The 16,052-nt window shown below is 36.2% G+C and overlaps 1 protein-coding gene across 1 annotated transcript in view; it reads left to right on the top strand.

The window, feature by feature from the left end:
* Positions 1 to 731: 731 nt before the first annotated feature.
* Positions 732 to 16,052, top strand: part of EBS1 (EMS-MUTAGENIZED BRI1 SUPPRESSOR 1) — a 34,451-nt gene continuing 19,130 nt past the window's right edge. The window contains exons 1-15 of the mRNA XM_039116765.3: positions 732 to 1,180; positions 2,109 to 2,546; positions 2,670 to 2,823; positions 3,848 to 4,019; positions 5,435 to 5,508; positions 5,602 to 5,698; positions 5,826 to 5,938; positions 6,032 to 6,147; positions 7,335 to 7,392; positions 9,250 to 9,402; positions 9,542 to 9,640; positions 9,781 to 9,945; positions 12,111 to 12,179; positions 13,156 to 13,238; positions 13,336 to 13,498. Of these exons, the coding sequence (XP_038972693.3) occupies positions 933 to 1,180; positions 2,109 to 2,546; positions 2,670 to 2,823; positions 3,848 to 4,019; positions 5,435 to 5,508; positions 5,602 to 5,698; positions 5,826 to 5,938; positions 6,032 to 6,147; positions 7,335 to 7,392; positions 9,250 to 9,402; positions 9,542 to 9,640; positions 9,781 to 9,945; positions 12,111 to 12,179; positions 13,156 to 13,238; positions 13,336 to 13,498 (2,202 nt within the window). The 5' untranslated portion in view covers positions 732 to 932. The remainder of the gene's footprint in view (positions 1,181 to 2,108; positions 2,547 to 2,669; positions 2,824 to 3,847; positions 4,020 to 5,434; positions 5,509 to 5,601; positions 5,699 to 5,825; positions 5,939 to 6,031; positions 6,148 to 7,334; positions 7,393 to 9,249; positions 9,403 to 9,541; positions 9,641 to 9,780; positions 9,946 to 12,110; positions 12,180 to 13,155; positions 13,239 to 13,335; positions 13,499 to 16,052) is intronic.

Below are 16,052 nucleotides of genomic sequence, written 5' to 3'. Positions count from 1 at the left end.
AAAAATTGAGTGAACAAAAGGGGATTGCAGATTGAAGGATAATGACCGACTACACTACTTCATGTGCATCTCATGTGCCAAAGACGGTTATCTAGATATAATCACTGGTTTGATAAAATAATAAGAGGCATGCACATAATCTTGATTTTTTTAGAAAGAATAATTAGAAATATTTATACACACTTAATTGTGCAACTCTGCTCTTGTATTCATAAATTATCATCATCAAACTACATGGCTTCTCCCAGTCATCGCATCTCACTCGTGGCATCGTTTAAACTTCAAAATATTGGCTGTAATTGTTTTAATTTTATAGTGACTGCCTAGCAATTTTGGATTCCTTTTATTACCTCACGTGCCTAATAATAGAAATATAGAAAATAATGACCGTTATGATGGATTATCTAGAAATGGGACGTGTTTGAATGCCGTGGTAAAGAACTCTGCGCTGTTCACCAGGACACGATGCGGTGCCATTCTACGTGCCAACGAGCTACCGTGGCTTTCCATGTATTGTCATGCGACCTTGACCGTTCAGGAAGCATGCGAACCATGTCAACCTTCCGATTGGCTTAAAAGCAAGAAAAGAAAGAGAACCCGAATCGAGGTATCAACATCCAACGGCTCAGATAAACCGGATTGTCTTATCCCGCACCGAATATTCCCTCCAGCGATTAGGGACATGATGAAGCGCATTACCTAAAGCACAGGGTCCGCCGATTGGACGGTCTCGAATTTGTGAAAATAACTTGATTGGTTATATACCCTCGCTGCCCGTACACCGTTCACCTTCGCTGAGGCCGGTCACCGAGTCCACGGCCAAGTCCACCAGAGCGTTGGATCCCCTCTCTCTCACCCTCCGCTCGGTGGAGACGGAAGGATATAAAATCTCTAACCCTAGATTTCGATTGTTTTCTCGCGAAGAAACCTCGATGAGATCTACCTTAAATCGAAGCTGGGGTCGGATTTCTCCACGCGTGTGTGAGCTTTTCTTTCCCAAGATTCATCCGGCCATGGAGCTCCGTCGCCGATCTAGGGTTTCTGTGGCGTTCTTGATCTCTCTCCTCCTCGTCCTGAGCTTCGCCGGAGACTTGTGTTTCGCCGAGAACCGTCGGCCGAAGAACGTCCAGGTTTCGCTCCGGGCTAAGTGGACCGGCACTCCGTTGCTGCTGGAAGCCGGGTAGCCTTCTTCTTGAATCTTTTTTACATTGATGCGTTACTTTTCTGAATTCCTTTTGGATATAATATGCACAATGAAATTTTGTAATTTGGAAAGTGAGGTATGATGTGTAAATCTTGAATGTTACTTTGATCTATTCTTTGTTCCTTTTTCGCTAAATAATTGAATTCATGACATTGTCAAGATCTTGTTGATTTTTTATTTGGAAGAAAGAATTGGAGCTCGCTGGATATGAAGATACTTGATCTTCTTTTATTATTAGGGAGCGATTGACCTGCCCTCCATTATTTAGTTATAAAATTCATATGCTACTTTTATTTGATCCTCTATTGACGTTCCCCCCTCTTAACTGTAAGTTGTGTCGCCAACGGTAAACTCCATCTTGCCTACAAGATGGAGTTTTTTTGATTTTGTAAAGAAATTCAAGGAGTTGGAACTGAACTTATGTATCTCTGCATTGCAAATGGTTTTAGTGAGAAGCTTGCATCAAGAATATGCTGGTACGAGTACAATAGTTAATTTATGAAAAAGACTTGGAAAATCTGCTGGTACGAGTACAATAGTTAACTTATGAAAACGTAGGGACTAAGATTTTCTTTCCCCTTCTTGAACAAATGAAATTCCAAAGAAATTCAAAAGTATGCTTCTCTGATGGAATCTGGATGCTTGCCCTAGCCAAGAACTGTCTGTTGGTGGCGAGTAAAGGTATGAGTAACTGAGAAATCAGCAACTTTGTTGTTCCCTTGCATGATAATTTTTGTGTTTGCTTTCAGTTTATAGTTGCATTGTTGGCACTGGTGTATGACGCAATGTTGGCATTGATGTATTATTTTGCTTATTATTTGTTTTTTAAGTTTATACCTTCTTTGGTTAAGGAGCACTTCAGTTTGATAGGTTACTAAAGAATTGTTACAACATATATCAACAGAGAATTGCTCTCTAAAGAATGGAAAAACCTGTTTTGGGAGTTTACTGATCTCTGGCTAGAACCAGATAAAGGCTCAGATTGCTTGACAGCCAAATGTTGCATTCACCAAGTTGTCCATGATGGGCGCTCGCTTCTAAGTGAACCCTTGGGATCAGTTTTTGAATTTTCTCTTATGCTTCGGTCAGCATCTCCCAGACTAGTGCTCTACCGGCAGTTGGCGGAGGATTCTTTATCTTCTTATCCTTCTGACGACGAAACCAACTCAGAACATGTTATGGGAGACTTGTCTGAGCCAATTTCAAGAGTCAAGGCAGAGCCTTTTCTCATAAACAAAAACCCGAGAAGTCCTGGAGGAAGTTGTTGCTGGGTCGATACTGGTAGTGCACTACTGTTCAATGTTACTGAACTTCTTTCATGGCTCGACACTTCAGCCAAACTGTAAGTCATATCCACCTTTTCTGTGGCTTTGTTGTATTTCTATTTCTGTCATTGCAACTCTTGTTGATCTTTTCTGCTTCCTTGTTATATAGTGAGGTTATATGTTTATTTGAATTTTGCCAGAGATGTGGGATCTGCTGAGCAGCCTGAGCTTTTTGATTTTGATCACATATATTTTGGTTCAAGTATTGCCAGTCCAGTTGCTATTCTATATGGAGCTCTTGGAACAGAATGCTTTAAAAAGTTTCATGTTACCTTGGTGGAAGCATCCAAAAAGGTAATAATTAATGAGCCATTATTTATTTTATATGAGGAACAGTGAACACATTCCTGTCTCTCGGTTAGAATAGCATGGCATATTGCAATTAAATGTTGGCACATAGCCACATAGATATTGTTGAGAAAAAACTGCAAAACCAATCTCTTTCCTTGCATGAGATGTGATTACTCAATAAAATTTAAACTCACTGCTTGTTCCATTTGATGTGTCCTTAACAAGCTCATTAGTTTTTCTGCTTCAAATTTTAATGAAATGTAGCACACCTAGTGTTATCATGGAAGATTTACAATTACTTGATTGATGAAACTTTTGATGTTTGTTTGGTTGGAGTGACTGCATAGGATGACTAACTCACAGAAATTTATGGGAAATAGAGAGGGAAAGAAGTACTGACGAGGAAGAGATAGGGGTGGAGGGAAGCTTTTGTTGCATGTTTGATCAAGGACATGAAATCAATGTTTGAGCTGAAATGGGTAGTCAAAGCCTGGACCAAGGAAGCAAGCCAGGATTCCTGGATTGGACCAGTGAGGTACCAGTACCCCTGGGATGCCCTTGGTACCTGGGTCTTTGCGAACAAGTTGCAACCTGGTTGGTACGATTCTATGCTGACCAATACTAACCAGGACAGGACCAGCACCTGCTGGTTCTGCCCGTTACTGGGCTGTACTGACTCGAAATGCTCTTTTTTGCTTTCGATTGATCTCCTTTTGTTTACTCATAGACATCATATATCATGTCTTGCAATGACTTTTTAGTATAATAATTACGACATTCTTATCTATTAATTTGAGGCCCGACCTTCAGATTTGCCATTATGTGGACTTGAAACTTATTTTTTATTAGTCATTTCATTCTTACTAAATGAAAACAACTCAAGATACAGTATCCTTTATTATGTTGGTAACTTTTTTCAGTTTTCTGCTCTTAGCCATTATATTCACTCTCTTTCTAGATTCACTGTCAGAACTTTGCTGCCCTGTTCTTTTTATTTTTTGTTTAAAGTGTTTTCTGTTGTTCTTAGGGAAAAATTAAATACGTAGTGAGACCTGTGTTGCCTTCTGGATGTCAAGCAGCGAGCAGCTATTGTAGTGCTGTTGGTTCTTCAGATGTAGTAAATTTGGGTGGCTATGGTGTGGAACTTGCTTTGAAGAACATGGAGTACAAAGCTATGGATGATAGCACAGTAAAGAAAGGTCATTGCAGGACTTTCACTAAAATGCTATATGCGTAATTTTCAAATGTTGTCTTTTTTCCTTCCTTATCAGTGTTATCCAAAATTCGCAACAACTGATATGGCATTGAAGTTTCATAGGTGTTTTCTTGTACATTTGTTTGCTCACTTGATGATAGATATACTTTAATTTGTACTCTTTTATGCACCAGTTCAACCTGCTACTCCAACTGATTTGCCACTTTAGACCAATTATTTTTTTGGTTAGGCTTTCATTTGGATTGCATTTTAGCTGATATTGTTGGATTGCTCACCTCTTGTATATGTTGTGCTTAAGTTTTTGTAAAACTCTCCAGAAACAGTGCCTTGACCTTGTTGCTTATCACATTTGTACTCTATCATTTCTTTACTCTATTTAGAATGGTTTTGTTACTTTTGTTAAATATACTTTTCAATTCACCCGCAAGTTACAGTAGAATTTTGATTTTTACAAACTAGCCAAAATGCTGTACTTCCATTGAAGTCATAATATATATATTGTCAATATGAATTAGTGTATGTGAAGCTTTAATTTGACAAACTGATGACAATTTCAGAGATATCACTAGAAATTTAAATTCTGTAGCACCTTTTAGTAAAATCTGCTCATTGTCTATGTTAAATTGTTATTGTTTAAGCCTAAAACTGCCATTAACAAAGCTACAGAATAAACAGTCTCTAATCAAATGGTTTCCCCTAGCTGTTTAAGTCTGTTTTAGTTTGCTTAAATATGCTGAAATGATCTAATAGCCTAGAAGTTGCAGGTGTGTGGTAGGTGATTAACTTTTGAGATTTATTTTTCAAAAAGTTAATTTTATCTTATAGAATGAAGAAAATATATTTAGAAGAATTCAGGAATGCCACTTTTACTCTTCAGTTTATTACTTAAAAATTGTTAGCAGTCTTGATTTTTGGTCAGCCAAACACCATTGACAGCTCACTGTAACCCACTGTCTTGCAGTGAGAATTAGGCAAAGCTCTGTCCAGTGGGAAGTGGTGTCTTCATCACCAGACTGATCAGCTTGAGACTATGAATCCTGTGCCATGCAACTAATGCATTTGAAAGAGCTCCATGCATGAATGTATTATTTGATACATGTGCTTATACCTGTGTACGCAGATATGTACATACATAAGTGTGTATGTATGTATATATGTACATATATATGTATTTGTCTGTATGTACGTATTGTGTATATTCCATATAGACAACATGCACAGACACGTGCCTTAGCGCATGCATGCACACTCGTCTGTATGTGTGTATGGACAACCCTGACTATTATCATGCCAGCCATTGAGAAATGGAGCCTTTTCTTGTGTATTTTTATTATTTTTGAAAATATTTATTCCTTTATGTATCAAGAAAAGATTCATATAATTATATCTGTATTGCAGGTGTTACTCTAGAAGATCCTAGGACTGAGGATCTGAGTCAAGAAGTTAGAGGATTTATATTTTCCAAACTCTTGGTTTGTTCCCAAAGCTTCGCGCGTAGATGAGATCTTAACCAAGTAATTTAATGTATTCTTACATTCTGTTTTGCTTTATCTTTGCAACTGCAGGAACGCAAGCCAGAGCTGACTACTGAGGTAATGGCTTTCAGGGATTATTTATTATCATCAACAATATCAGACACACTGGAAGTTTGGGAATTGAAGGGTATTGGTTGTCATGATTGGTGCATGATGATAGCTGTATACAGCATCTCATCTGTGCTTGGTTGATTTTATTTTATTTGAAGATCTTTTATGCGCACTTTTGACCCGTTTGGTTATCTTTTCTGCAGATTTAGGACATCAAACAGCACAAAGGATAGTGCATGCATCAGACCCTCTACAGTCAATGCAAGAAATCAATCAAAATTTTCCTAGTATAGTTTCTTCATTATCTCGAATGAAGGTACAAGCTTCTGTTAGACACTCGTTAAATTTATAGGCATATATGATATCTTTGTTATTTATGTCAGCTAACATATGCTTAAGCTATATGCAGCTTAATGATTCTGTTAAGGATGAAATACTTGCAAATCAGCGAATGGTTCCTCCTGGCAAGTCTTTAATGGCTTTGAATGGTGCTTTAATCAATATTGAAGATATTGATCTTTACCTGTAATGTTTTCTTCCTCCACCATTAGCTCTGATATCTCATCTTATTCTTAGAGAACAACTGGGTTATATTAACTGTTGGATTTGAGTGGTTGTACCTTATACCTTGGTTTCTCATTTCTACAACCTTTCTTGCTTTTTGTTGTGCCTTTATTTGACACTCTTTTGCATTAAACACCGATGATCAAAGCTTAGCAAAATAAATAATATTTTAGTTCTTTACCTATTGGTCCTAACTGTTCTTTTTTGGAGTACCACTTCTACTTCGTGATTCTAGACTTATAAGATGTCATATGACAAATAATCAGTCAAAACATGCTGTCTTTTTGTTTTTGAGGTCATCATAGTCACTTGCACATGTGCATAGTACATAAGTTCTTACTCAAACACAATCTTTGAATCTGACGTGGAAAAACATGTTTAGCCTTATTGATTTACTTGCATGTATAATTCATGTTTTTTGGCAGCCAATGGTCTTCCCAATTTATATTGGGATGCAAATGAGCCAAGTAGCTCGTGAACTGCTCGAGCTCGACTCAAGTCCAAGCTCGACTCGACTTGACTATTACCGATCTCGAGTCGAGCTCGAGTAGCAAAATACTCGACTTGAAGGCTCGCGAGCCTAATCGAGTATATATATATATATATATATATATATATATATATTTTAATAATATTATATTTTATTTATAATATATATTATTAATTTAATATTTTAAAGTATAATATTTATATATTTTTAATCTGACCTAACTCCTAACTTTTAACAATATTTTTTTAATTATGGCTAAGGCTTAAATTTGAGCCCGAACTCAAGCTCGAGTATGGCTCGGTTGATATTCGAGTCAAGTCGATCTCAACTACTTTTTTTTTTTGATCGAGTTGATTTCGAGCTTTGGATATTAAGGCTCGATCGATGTCGAGTTGAGTTTCGAGCCCGAGTATTTTAAATCTAGTCGAGCTTGATTCTCTAGCTACTCGACTTAGCTTAGCTCGATTGCGCCCCTAATTTATGTTTTGTTTTTACCTTTATCTAGACTGATATGGTGCTAGATATCACATTTGGCAATTATTTCAGTAATATATGTTTGATTATATTATGCTATGTGGACCATATGTTCTGGTATCTGATGCTATGGTACAGTATTACTGTTTTTAAATGTTTTAACCATCTATTTTGGGTCTTATAGGTTGATGGATCTGGTTAGTGAAGAGTTATCCTTGGCCGATCAATTTTCAGAACTTAAGGTGATTTATGCTTATTGACATCTTTCTTTATGGCATATGCATCATAGCCAATTTCCTGGTAAATTGTTTGCTGGTTAATTGATTGTGCACCCTTCTTCTTATTTCTTTTTCACTTTCTTTCTTTTCCTTTCCCTTTTCCTTGCAAGTCTGTTAAGTTTCAGTAATCTGTCCCAAAATTGTAACACCCAAGGAGAAATAAGGTAATAGACTAACAAATAGCAGGGTTAAGGCATTCAAGTTTCAACTATGTAAATAAATGTAGGATTGAACATGATCTAACTGCTATTCTGCCGTAACCTAAAGCCATATGAGTGTGGTAGATCTTGAGAAGACTAGGTCTGTAATAATTTAAGCAGAGCTTTATGAAATTGTCTTCTATGAACATTTTGGCTAAATAAATTATAAAATTGAATTATTGCTATCAACGATGCTTCCACCATTCAGTTTTTTTTTTTTGTTTCTTATCGCATTTTTAAGAGACTGCTTTTAGTGCTTCTCTGCTTCATCTTAAATTATTTGAAATTATTTTTTTCAAGATCTCTCTCTGGAGAACCCTGACATGATCATCCAGTTCTACTGACTCTTTATATAAACAACACCTCTCTATTTCAATTTTTCCTTTCTATGATAATTATTTGTTATGGGTTGTAATGCTGCCTTTCCTTTTGTATGTCCTGGAATTTTTGTAATATTTTTATTTCATCCATCCATTTATGTAGCTATGTAATGTACTTGGTAATGTTTATCATGATGTTTTTTTTTCCTTCTTGTATAATATACCTTTATAAATTCTTTTGTATATTGGCTAAGGCCTATTCATGATGTTTTTTATTCAGTATGATTAAGATAAGACTAGAAATGCCAAAATGTACATTTCCTTGATTACAATCATTTAGCAGTCATATCAGTTTATTTAGAAATATAACCGGACATGAGCTGCTCGAACTTTGATCAAGATTTTCACCTCTAGATGGTAAGAATAGTTTTGTTTTGGATCCTATAAATCCAACAGATCAAACTTCAATTTGGACACGGAACTTGTTATTGAAGGTTACACATTTAAAAGAACACTCTACTATCAATCTTAAAGAACTTTCCTTTGTGTTTGATGATTCTTTAACTCCTTATTGTTAGTCTTGGCTGGGTATTTTTTCCCCACTATAACAAGTATAGGCTAAACACTGATGCTAATTCTTCTTAGTATTTTGAACATTTTGTTTGCATTCTTTGCTTGCCAAACAGCATCTAAAACTGAGCCCTGTATAGTGCTTACTTCTGTCCTTCTTTACAGAGGCGTCTCAATGCATTTGTTTTTGTAAATTCATTTTGCCTTCTTTCTCATCTGAGCCTTCAGATGACCTATATAAATAATTTTAGCTTCAGTTTTACTGTCAAAGAGGCACCCTAATGCCTGTTCCAGTCTCTGTCATCCACCAGGTCCACCGAAGTTGCTTAATCCCCTACCCTCATGTTTAACCATAGCCATCCACCCAACCAACCGTCCCTTTTCCGGATTCAGAAACTGCTATACAGTCCCCTGCATCTCATGCAAAGTTGCAGCTCTCTGCTCAACGTGCTATCACTGCCTTGGCTTAAATTATCTTACAAATTTGCTGCATGTTAGCTCGAATTCATGTTTAAGGTTAGACATGTCAGAATCTTGCTCTGTACTAGTCAATTATTAAATTTATATATGACTCAGGCTGCTAAACTAACCCTAATTGTGTTCTTTAAGTTGAACTTCCAAGTTCTTCTGACTTCTTATCAAGTGACGCATGTGCATTCTACTTTTTCCTTATATATTCAGTTTTCTTGAAACAATGTCTTTGCAATTGATCAATGCTAAAACTGTTTCAGCTTCCTCAAAATGCAATTAGGAAGCTGTTGACAGCACCACCACCTTTGGAAATTAATGCCTTTCGTGTTGACTTCCGTTCTGCTCATGTTCATTATCTGAATGACTTGGAGAAAGATGTCATGTACAGACGATGGCGAAGCAATATCAATGAGGTATCCTTTTCATTCTTTTCCTTGAGTTTGTGAACACAAAAGCAAAAGGTCAAATGTTTGTATCAAGTTTTTTTGTACACGAATAGAATTTCTCTTATATGATTTATTTATTTGACATTACCTATTTCTGTTTCTGTAGATATTAATGCCGGTCTTCCCCGGTCAGCTTCGCTACATACGTAAAAATTTGTTTTATGCTGTTTATGTACTTGACCCTGCTACAGCTTGTGGAGCCGAGGCATGTTCCTTTGTTTAGTTTGTCAGTCATTCCTGAATTTAACTTCTCTAACTTTCTCTTTGTTTGGTTTCTTAATGTGAAATTTTGCTCTCTCTGATATATCTGACATGAATATTTTTTGATTTCCTGGGGCTTTACAGACCATCGACATGATTCTCTCTCTCTATCAGAATAGCGTCCCAATGAGATTCGGGGTGATACTATATTCTTCAAAACTTATTAAGAGTCTTAAAGAAAAGGACAGCAGTCTTCCCATGTCTTCAGTTGACAATGACACAAAAAATGGGGAAGATATTTCAAGTTTGGTAATTTGTTCTTTCCTATTGTAGTCTTCTACACTGAAGATGGAACTCCTGCTCGATATTTATTAGAAGTTAAATACATGTTGGATGCTAGCAGTATTTGCATTCAAATATGATGACATTTATTGTGCTTTGTCCTTATTCAGTCTTAGAAAATCTTAGGGAAATCCTATAGTCCTGTAATATATTACCTTAATGTACTGATTATTTGCTATAATGTATTTGGAATTTTTTAAATGCTTAATTAAATTAACTAGGTTTTCATTTTTCCATGGCTGGTAATCTACTTGGTGATTACCTTCATTATTTGATGTTATATTGTTTGTCAAATATTCGTATTAACTTCATTCAAGGATATAGAATGGGCTCGTATTTTGTGCTTTTGCTTTTTTTTTTTTGATGGTTTCTAGTTAATGAACAGCATCTTTATACTTGTCAAGTAACCAATTGAACCTAAAAGTCTAAGCTGATAAGAAAAGGTTTAACAATGAATAGCATGCATAACACCCCACTTCATGCCCAGTCTGGAGCACACATGTGGAGATGATCGAGGGCAAGATAACAGCCAGGGGAATTAAGTAAATAATTGGCATGGAGGTGATTCGAACTTGTCACCTCTTGCATATCTAAGCTCTGATACCATATTAGCTCACAAATTGACCCAAAAGCTGCGAGGGAAAGGGTCAACAATGTATAGCAGGCCTAAGTCCTACCAATACTATCTGTTTTTTATTTCAGTGAACTAGTCAGATCATCCACTCGATACCCCAGCCTTCCAACCACCCCAAAAGATAGTTCAAACCTGACCTATCTGGGCTCCTTAGGCCTAGGTAGGCTTTTCAGGTGCCTATTGTTACCGCTGTGCTGCCTAGACCTGCTTGGTTGGGGCAGTATGGAGCAACATTGCTTCCACTTATTCATTTATGCCTGTTATTAAGCTTTTGTGGTAGTGAAAATGTAATAGGAGACCATCTCAGAACACAGTAAAAACTAGATCCTTGATCTTCTTGTTATGCATGACCACTGTATCATCCGCATATTAAAGATGCGACACAGTTGCCAAGACCACCTTTTATAAATTTTGGACCCCCCCCTCTCTATGAATAGCATGACTTGTGCCAAATGTAAATTATGTTGTCAGCTAATTCGCATTCTCATTGCCTCATTGCCCACTTGTTGATAATTAGAATTGGAAATGCATTTTGAGTAAAAATATGTTAAGAGTTACCTTCTCATATGCCTTCCAGAAAGCCCGAGTTTTTGAGTTTTCCATCTTTTGCATGCGATCATCATTTCGAAAAAGGTAAATTGCTGTCGATGAAAGTATCCTAAATATCTCCTTTTGGGATGTTCATTGCAGGAGTTCCAGTTTGACCAGAAGACGGTACTCTATTTTCTTATACTATTTCTTTGTGTTATGACTATTTCATCTGTATTATCTTGTAAGAGTTGAAATTCTTAACATGTAATCATTTCTATTGAGGGATGCCTTTCTTCCTTATGTTTTTTAAGCTAACGTTTTCATGAAACATCTGAGCTTTAAGACAAGCTTTTATCTTGTCATCCCTACCTAGTCAGGTCCTAGCTCTTCTGAGTGATTCTTATATTAAATTCATGAGCAGTTTGATGTGTAGTCTGGCTCATTTGATGTCTTTCGATGGATTTTATTTCCTGCAAGTGAGCCCCTCTTCTTTGTTGACTAATAATATGGTGTTCCATAGTCATTAACTCTCCTTAACCATCATACAAAGCTTACTGCCATTGGTTGCATGGATGTCATGCATATTTGTCTCTGGAATATTTGAAAATCTGATAGTCAATGATGTTTACCGTGATGATTGAGCCATGCTAAACTTATTACAAACTTAAGAGTTTTAACAGATGGCAGCTTTTCACCATAATGAAGCTCTAGCACAATTGTTAGTGAATTTCTATGATTTCAGCTATTTTGGTTCCAGATTTTGTTATGGCTTCTGTATCTTTCTTATTGACTTTGATACGGCTTATTGATCATATGCTCTGCTCTTTTTTGCATGATGTCATAGTATAACTTACAGCTGTTTATTTCTATGTACAGGCAACTTCTTTCTCTCTCCCCCTCCCTCTGCTTGTTTCCATCTCTCCTCTTCTGCTGCTGCTGATTAATCATATTCTTGTTTTTTCTGCAGATTATACAACTTTTCCTATACATTGAGGAGAACTACAGCCCTCAATTGGCCTTCCAGTTTCTCAGCAATGTATGCAATATTAGTGCTTTAAACAATTTTGATCCCGCTGTTATTGTTGAAATAACACCCAGATGGACTTTTTCCTTACATTTTTGATAGTCTTTGAACTGACACTTATCTTGTAATTCATTATAGTTCAGTACTTGTACCTTAATTTACATAATGCACTGGTGACTAGCTCGAATGATTTGGCTTGCATGTGACAGATACCAAAAGGACGTTTTAGCATGTGTGAGTCCTGCACAATGTAGCATTAGTGTCTTATCATCTTTTAGATATTTTATTTTAAAATTAACATATTCGCATCATCTGAACATATCAACATGTGGGCCGTTTCAGGACTGACGTGCTAGTGCTGATAGCCTGGTATACAACACAGTAGTATACATGTAATACTAAGATGTTTATGGACAAATAGAATATTACTATTGTATAATCATGTTGCATGAGAAGTTTATTGCAAATTGGAGATGGGCCAGCATCATTGTCATCTAAAATGAATTTGAGTATGATATGCAGCATGTTGTTCACGGTGGATCACATTTTCTTTGAAGCAATATTCACTCGCTTTTTTCCAATAATACATGTAGTACCAAGTTTTGTTTGTCCAGGACAGTCTCTAGCAGAGCATGCTTGACAAACTGTTGTCCTCCTTTATGGATTCCATACATTTGTCAAGGACTTAGGTAGTCACATACATGAAGGCACAATTGTTGATGCTAATCATTGTCTTCCTTTCCTCTGAAAATTTCAGAGGAAAACACACACACATGTCAGTGTGCATATAAAATGCAGATACATACCTATACATATACTGATAAACATACATACAATATATGTGGGGTATGGTATGGGTGCTATGCTCTAACATTGTACCATGTGTCGGTACAGGAGCGTACCATACCATACTGGTATAGTGACAATTGGGGGCTTGGTGTTGACGGTCAAGTCTTAGAACACTGATTTCACCTTTAATTTGTGACAGGTAAGGAGGAGTGGTGCAGACGATCTTAGTGAAGAGACCCTTGAGGCACATCACATTGAAGGGGCATTTGTTGATTCTATATTGTACGTTTGCTTAATAATTTGACTTTATTGTTCAGAAAAAAAGTATTGCTTTCATAACAGATCAAGCAATTCCTTTATTCCCTTCATTATTTCACAGATCCAAGTCTAAATCTCCTCCTCAAGAAGTGTTATTAAAACTCGAAAAAGAATCAAAATTTAAGGAGGCGGCTTGGGAAAGCTCTATTTTTGTGTTTAAACTAGGGCTATCGAACCTTCGGTGTTCTCTGTTAATGAATGGCCTTGTTTATGAATCAAGTGAGGTAAGTAGTTGGTAACCTACATAACTCTTTTTCCTATAAATTGGGAAATATGCAAAAGTTAAGTTCTTATGCTGCTTCTAAAATTTTTAATTGTTTTGTCTCTTGTATTAAGGGTTCATAGACTTTAGAAGTTGGGCATTCAGATTCAAAGTTTTGGGTACAACCATAGTAGGGTGGAGGAAGATAAAGTGAGATGGATGAGTGATAAGTCAGGCATCTTCTATTCTCCATGTACATGTGAGCAAGGATGTGACTGATAAAGTAGGAAGTTGGTTAGAAGGGTATGATGCAAGGGCTATGTGATTAGGTACCATTTATTTGCAATGTTGGAGTGGTGTACATAAACAGTACATCAAAATTATCGAGGAAATGTATGCAGGAGAAATGGCAAGTGTTAAAAATAATTAAGATACAGTAAATTTATTTTTGGTTATGGTGCCTTGGACCAAGGGTCAAAACTAAACCCGTATCTTTTATGGTAAGCATAAGCATATCAATTGCTTGAGAAGAGATGCCATTGCTTGTGATACCTATAGATGATGTAGCATTAATGATGAGAAAAGTACATGGGTAAATGCTAAGCTATATTTTAACAGGAACACCTTAGAAAATCAGAAAAAAAAAAACAGAATATCTAGATTGCAACTTCATCAAAATCAGAAATAAAAATGAGGTGTTATTTAAAGATTGATAGAATTTGTTGTCTAGGATAACTATAAAAAAGAAAGGAGCAATTTATTAAATATGAAGACATGTAAGAGGATTCGACTTGGATGTATGAAGCAAAGAGGCCCTTCTGGGATGCTGTTCTACAGAAACATATCTTGGTGACTCGATAGAAGACACTACAAAATGGCAGCAAGACCCACAATGTTGTGTGCCCATAATCATGGGCAATAAAGAAGGTTCAAGAAAACAACATGAATGAAATATAAATGATAATGTTGAAATAGATGTGAGATGTTGCCCATTTTAGGTGGATGAATGATATAGTCTTGAATATATGGAAAAATATGAGTTAGTTCACTTATTTATGTCCATTTTATGTTGTCAAATCATTTACCTGGTGAGAGCCTTTGTTACTTAAATATATTTATTTTCTTGAAGAGAAAGTCGGTTAGAAAGAGAGCATGACCATTTTCTTGTTGTATCTCAGTGGAGTCTGTTCAGATGCCTTTACGAGTGTCTGGAGTCTGTTATCATCCATTCTTGCAACATATAGCTTTCAGTAAGTGGTATATGTAAACAATGAAAGTTGGTAAACTGCATCATTAGTTGATAAGATGGTGGAATGATGAGCATAAGAGAAGCAAGAATTTAACACATGCATTGTTTGTCTACTTATAGAGTATTGGATATTTTGATAGATCATAGATGTACCTGGTAGTTCAGTTCTTATTCTAGTAGTAATCATATAAATAAACCGTACTAAATTAATTAAATTGCTTCATGAAAATACATAACTAGCTGTTGATTTCAAAAATTAGCAATAAATACTAGCTCAGACACTCTTGCTAATTTTCATTATTGATTTTTTATGTCATATTACCACTCTTTTATGGGTTACTGACCAATCAGTATATGGAATGAAACTTTTGCCTTATAAAAACAAATGAATATATAATCTTTTCTTTTTGAAACTTCTCAAATACCAATCATGAGCATCAAAGGAGTTGCAAAAATTTAGTTAACTGGAAATTTAAGGAAAATTGTGATCATAAACATTTTAGAAAGGGAGGATGTTAGAGTTATATGTAAATTCAGCGTTGAGCTTGACTTAAAAGTCTTTTCTTTGAAAAGTGTGATTTTCCTGTATGTTACTAAATATTTTGATACACACACATGCATGCATGCATACATACATACATCGCTGAGAAATATGTAGCTATGTAATTAGATTCTGTAACTTTGATCCTATTGTTCCTATACAAGGAAAACATTTTAGGAATAACACAAGATTGAGGATTTTACACGAACTTGTCCAAACATGAGGACACATCATGTGATCTAGGGATCCTGTTAAGGAGTTTGGTGGAGTGGTATATGAGGAAGAAAATGTTAGAATGAAGAGATTTGGATCTATAATGGTTTACCACAAACTTGTACTCATATGTGAAGGTTGCAATGAATTTCAGGAAACTATCTAAATGCTCATTAGAGGAGTGAACTTATAAAGCAAAATCTATGAGCCAAGATACGTTGTCTTGGCACCGGGCCCCGTATCGGTACCACCCTGTTACTGTATCGGTACATCCGGTATAGGGATTGGTTCGAAGTACCAAGTGTTGGTACGCCCTCCGTACTATGTACTAGTACTGAACCAGTATTGCACGTCCTGTACCATCCAGTTCGGTATTTTTTGGCGTACCTTGCTATGAGCTATGCTGCAAAAAAATGGTGTGGCATTGGACATGCCCACTAGTGGATTGAATGCTTGTGCCATTGGTTTCAAATGATGGTTCATTCTGAATGTGGATGCTTGTGAGGCCACAGATCGTCACAATTCTGTTGTTGCATTTTCGGGAAACTATGCAATAAATCTTAGCATCAGTAT

This window comes from Phoenix dactylifera, chromosome 3 (assembly GCF_051530095.1).
Source record: "Phoenix dactylifera cultivar Ajwa chromosome 3, Ajwa_hap1_PhDact_Kaust_v1.1, whole genome shotgun sequence".
In the NCBI taxonomy this organism is placed as follows: domain Eukaryota; kingdom Viridiplantae; phylum Streptophyta; class Magnoliopsida; order Arecales; family Arecaceae; genus Phoenix; species Phoenix dactylifera.
The sequence above is the reverse complement of the archived record's forward strand: the minus strand, read 5'-3'. Positions and strand labels throughout refer to the sequence as shown.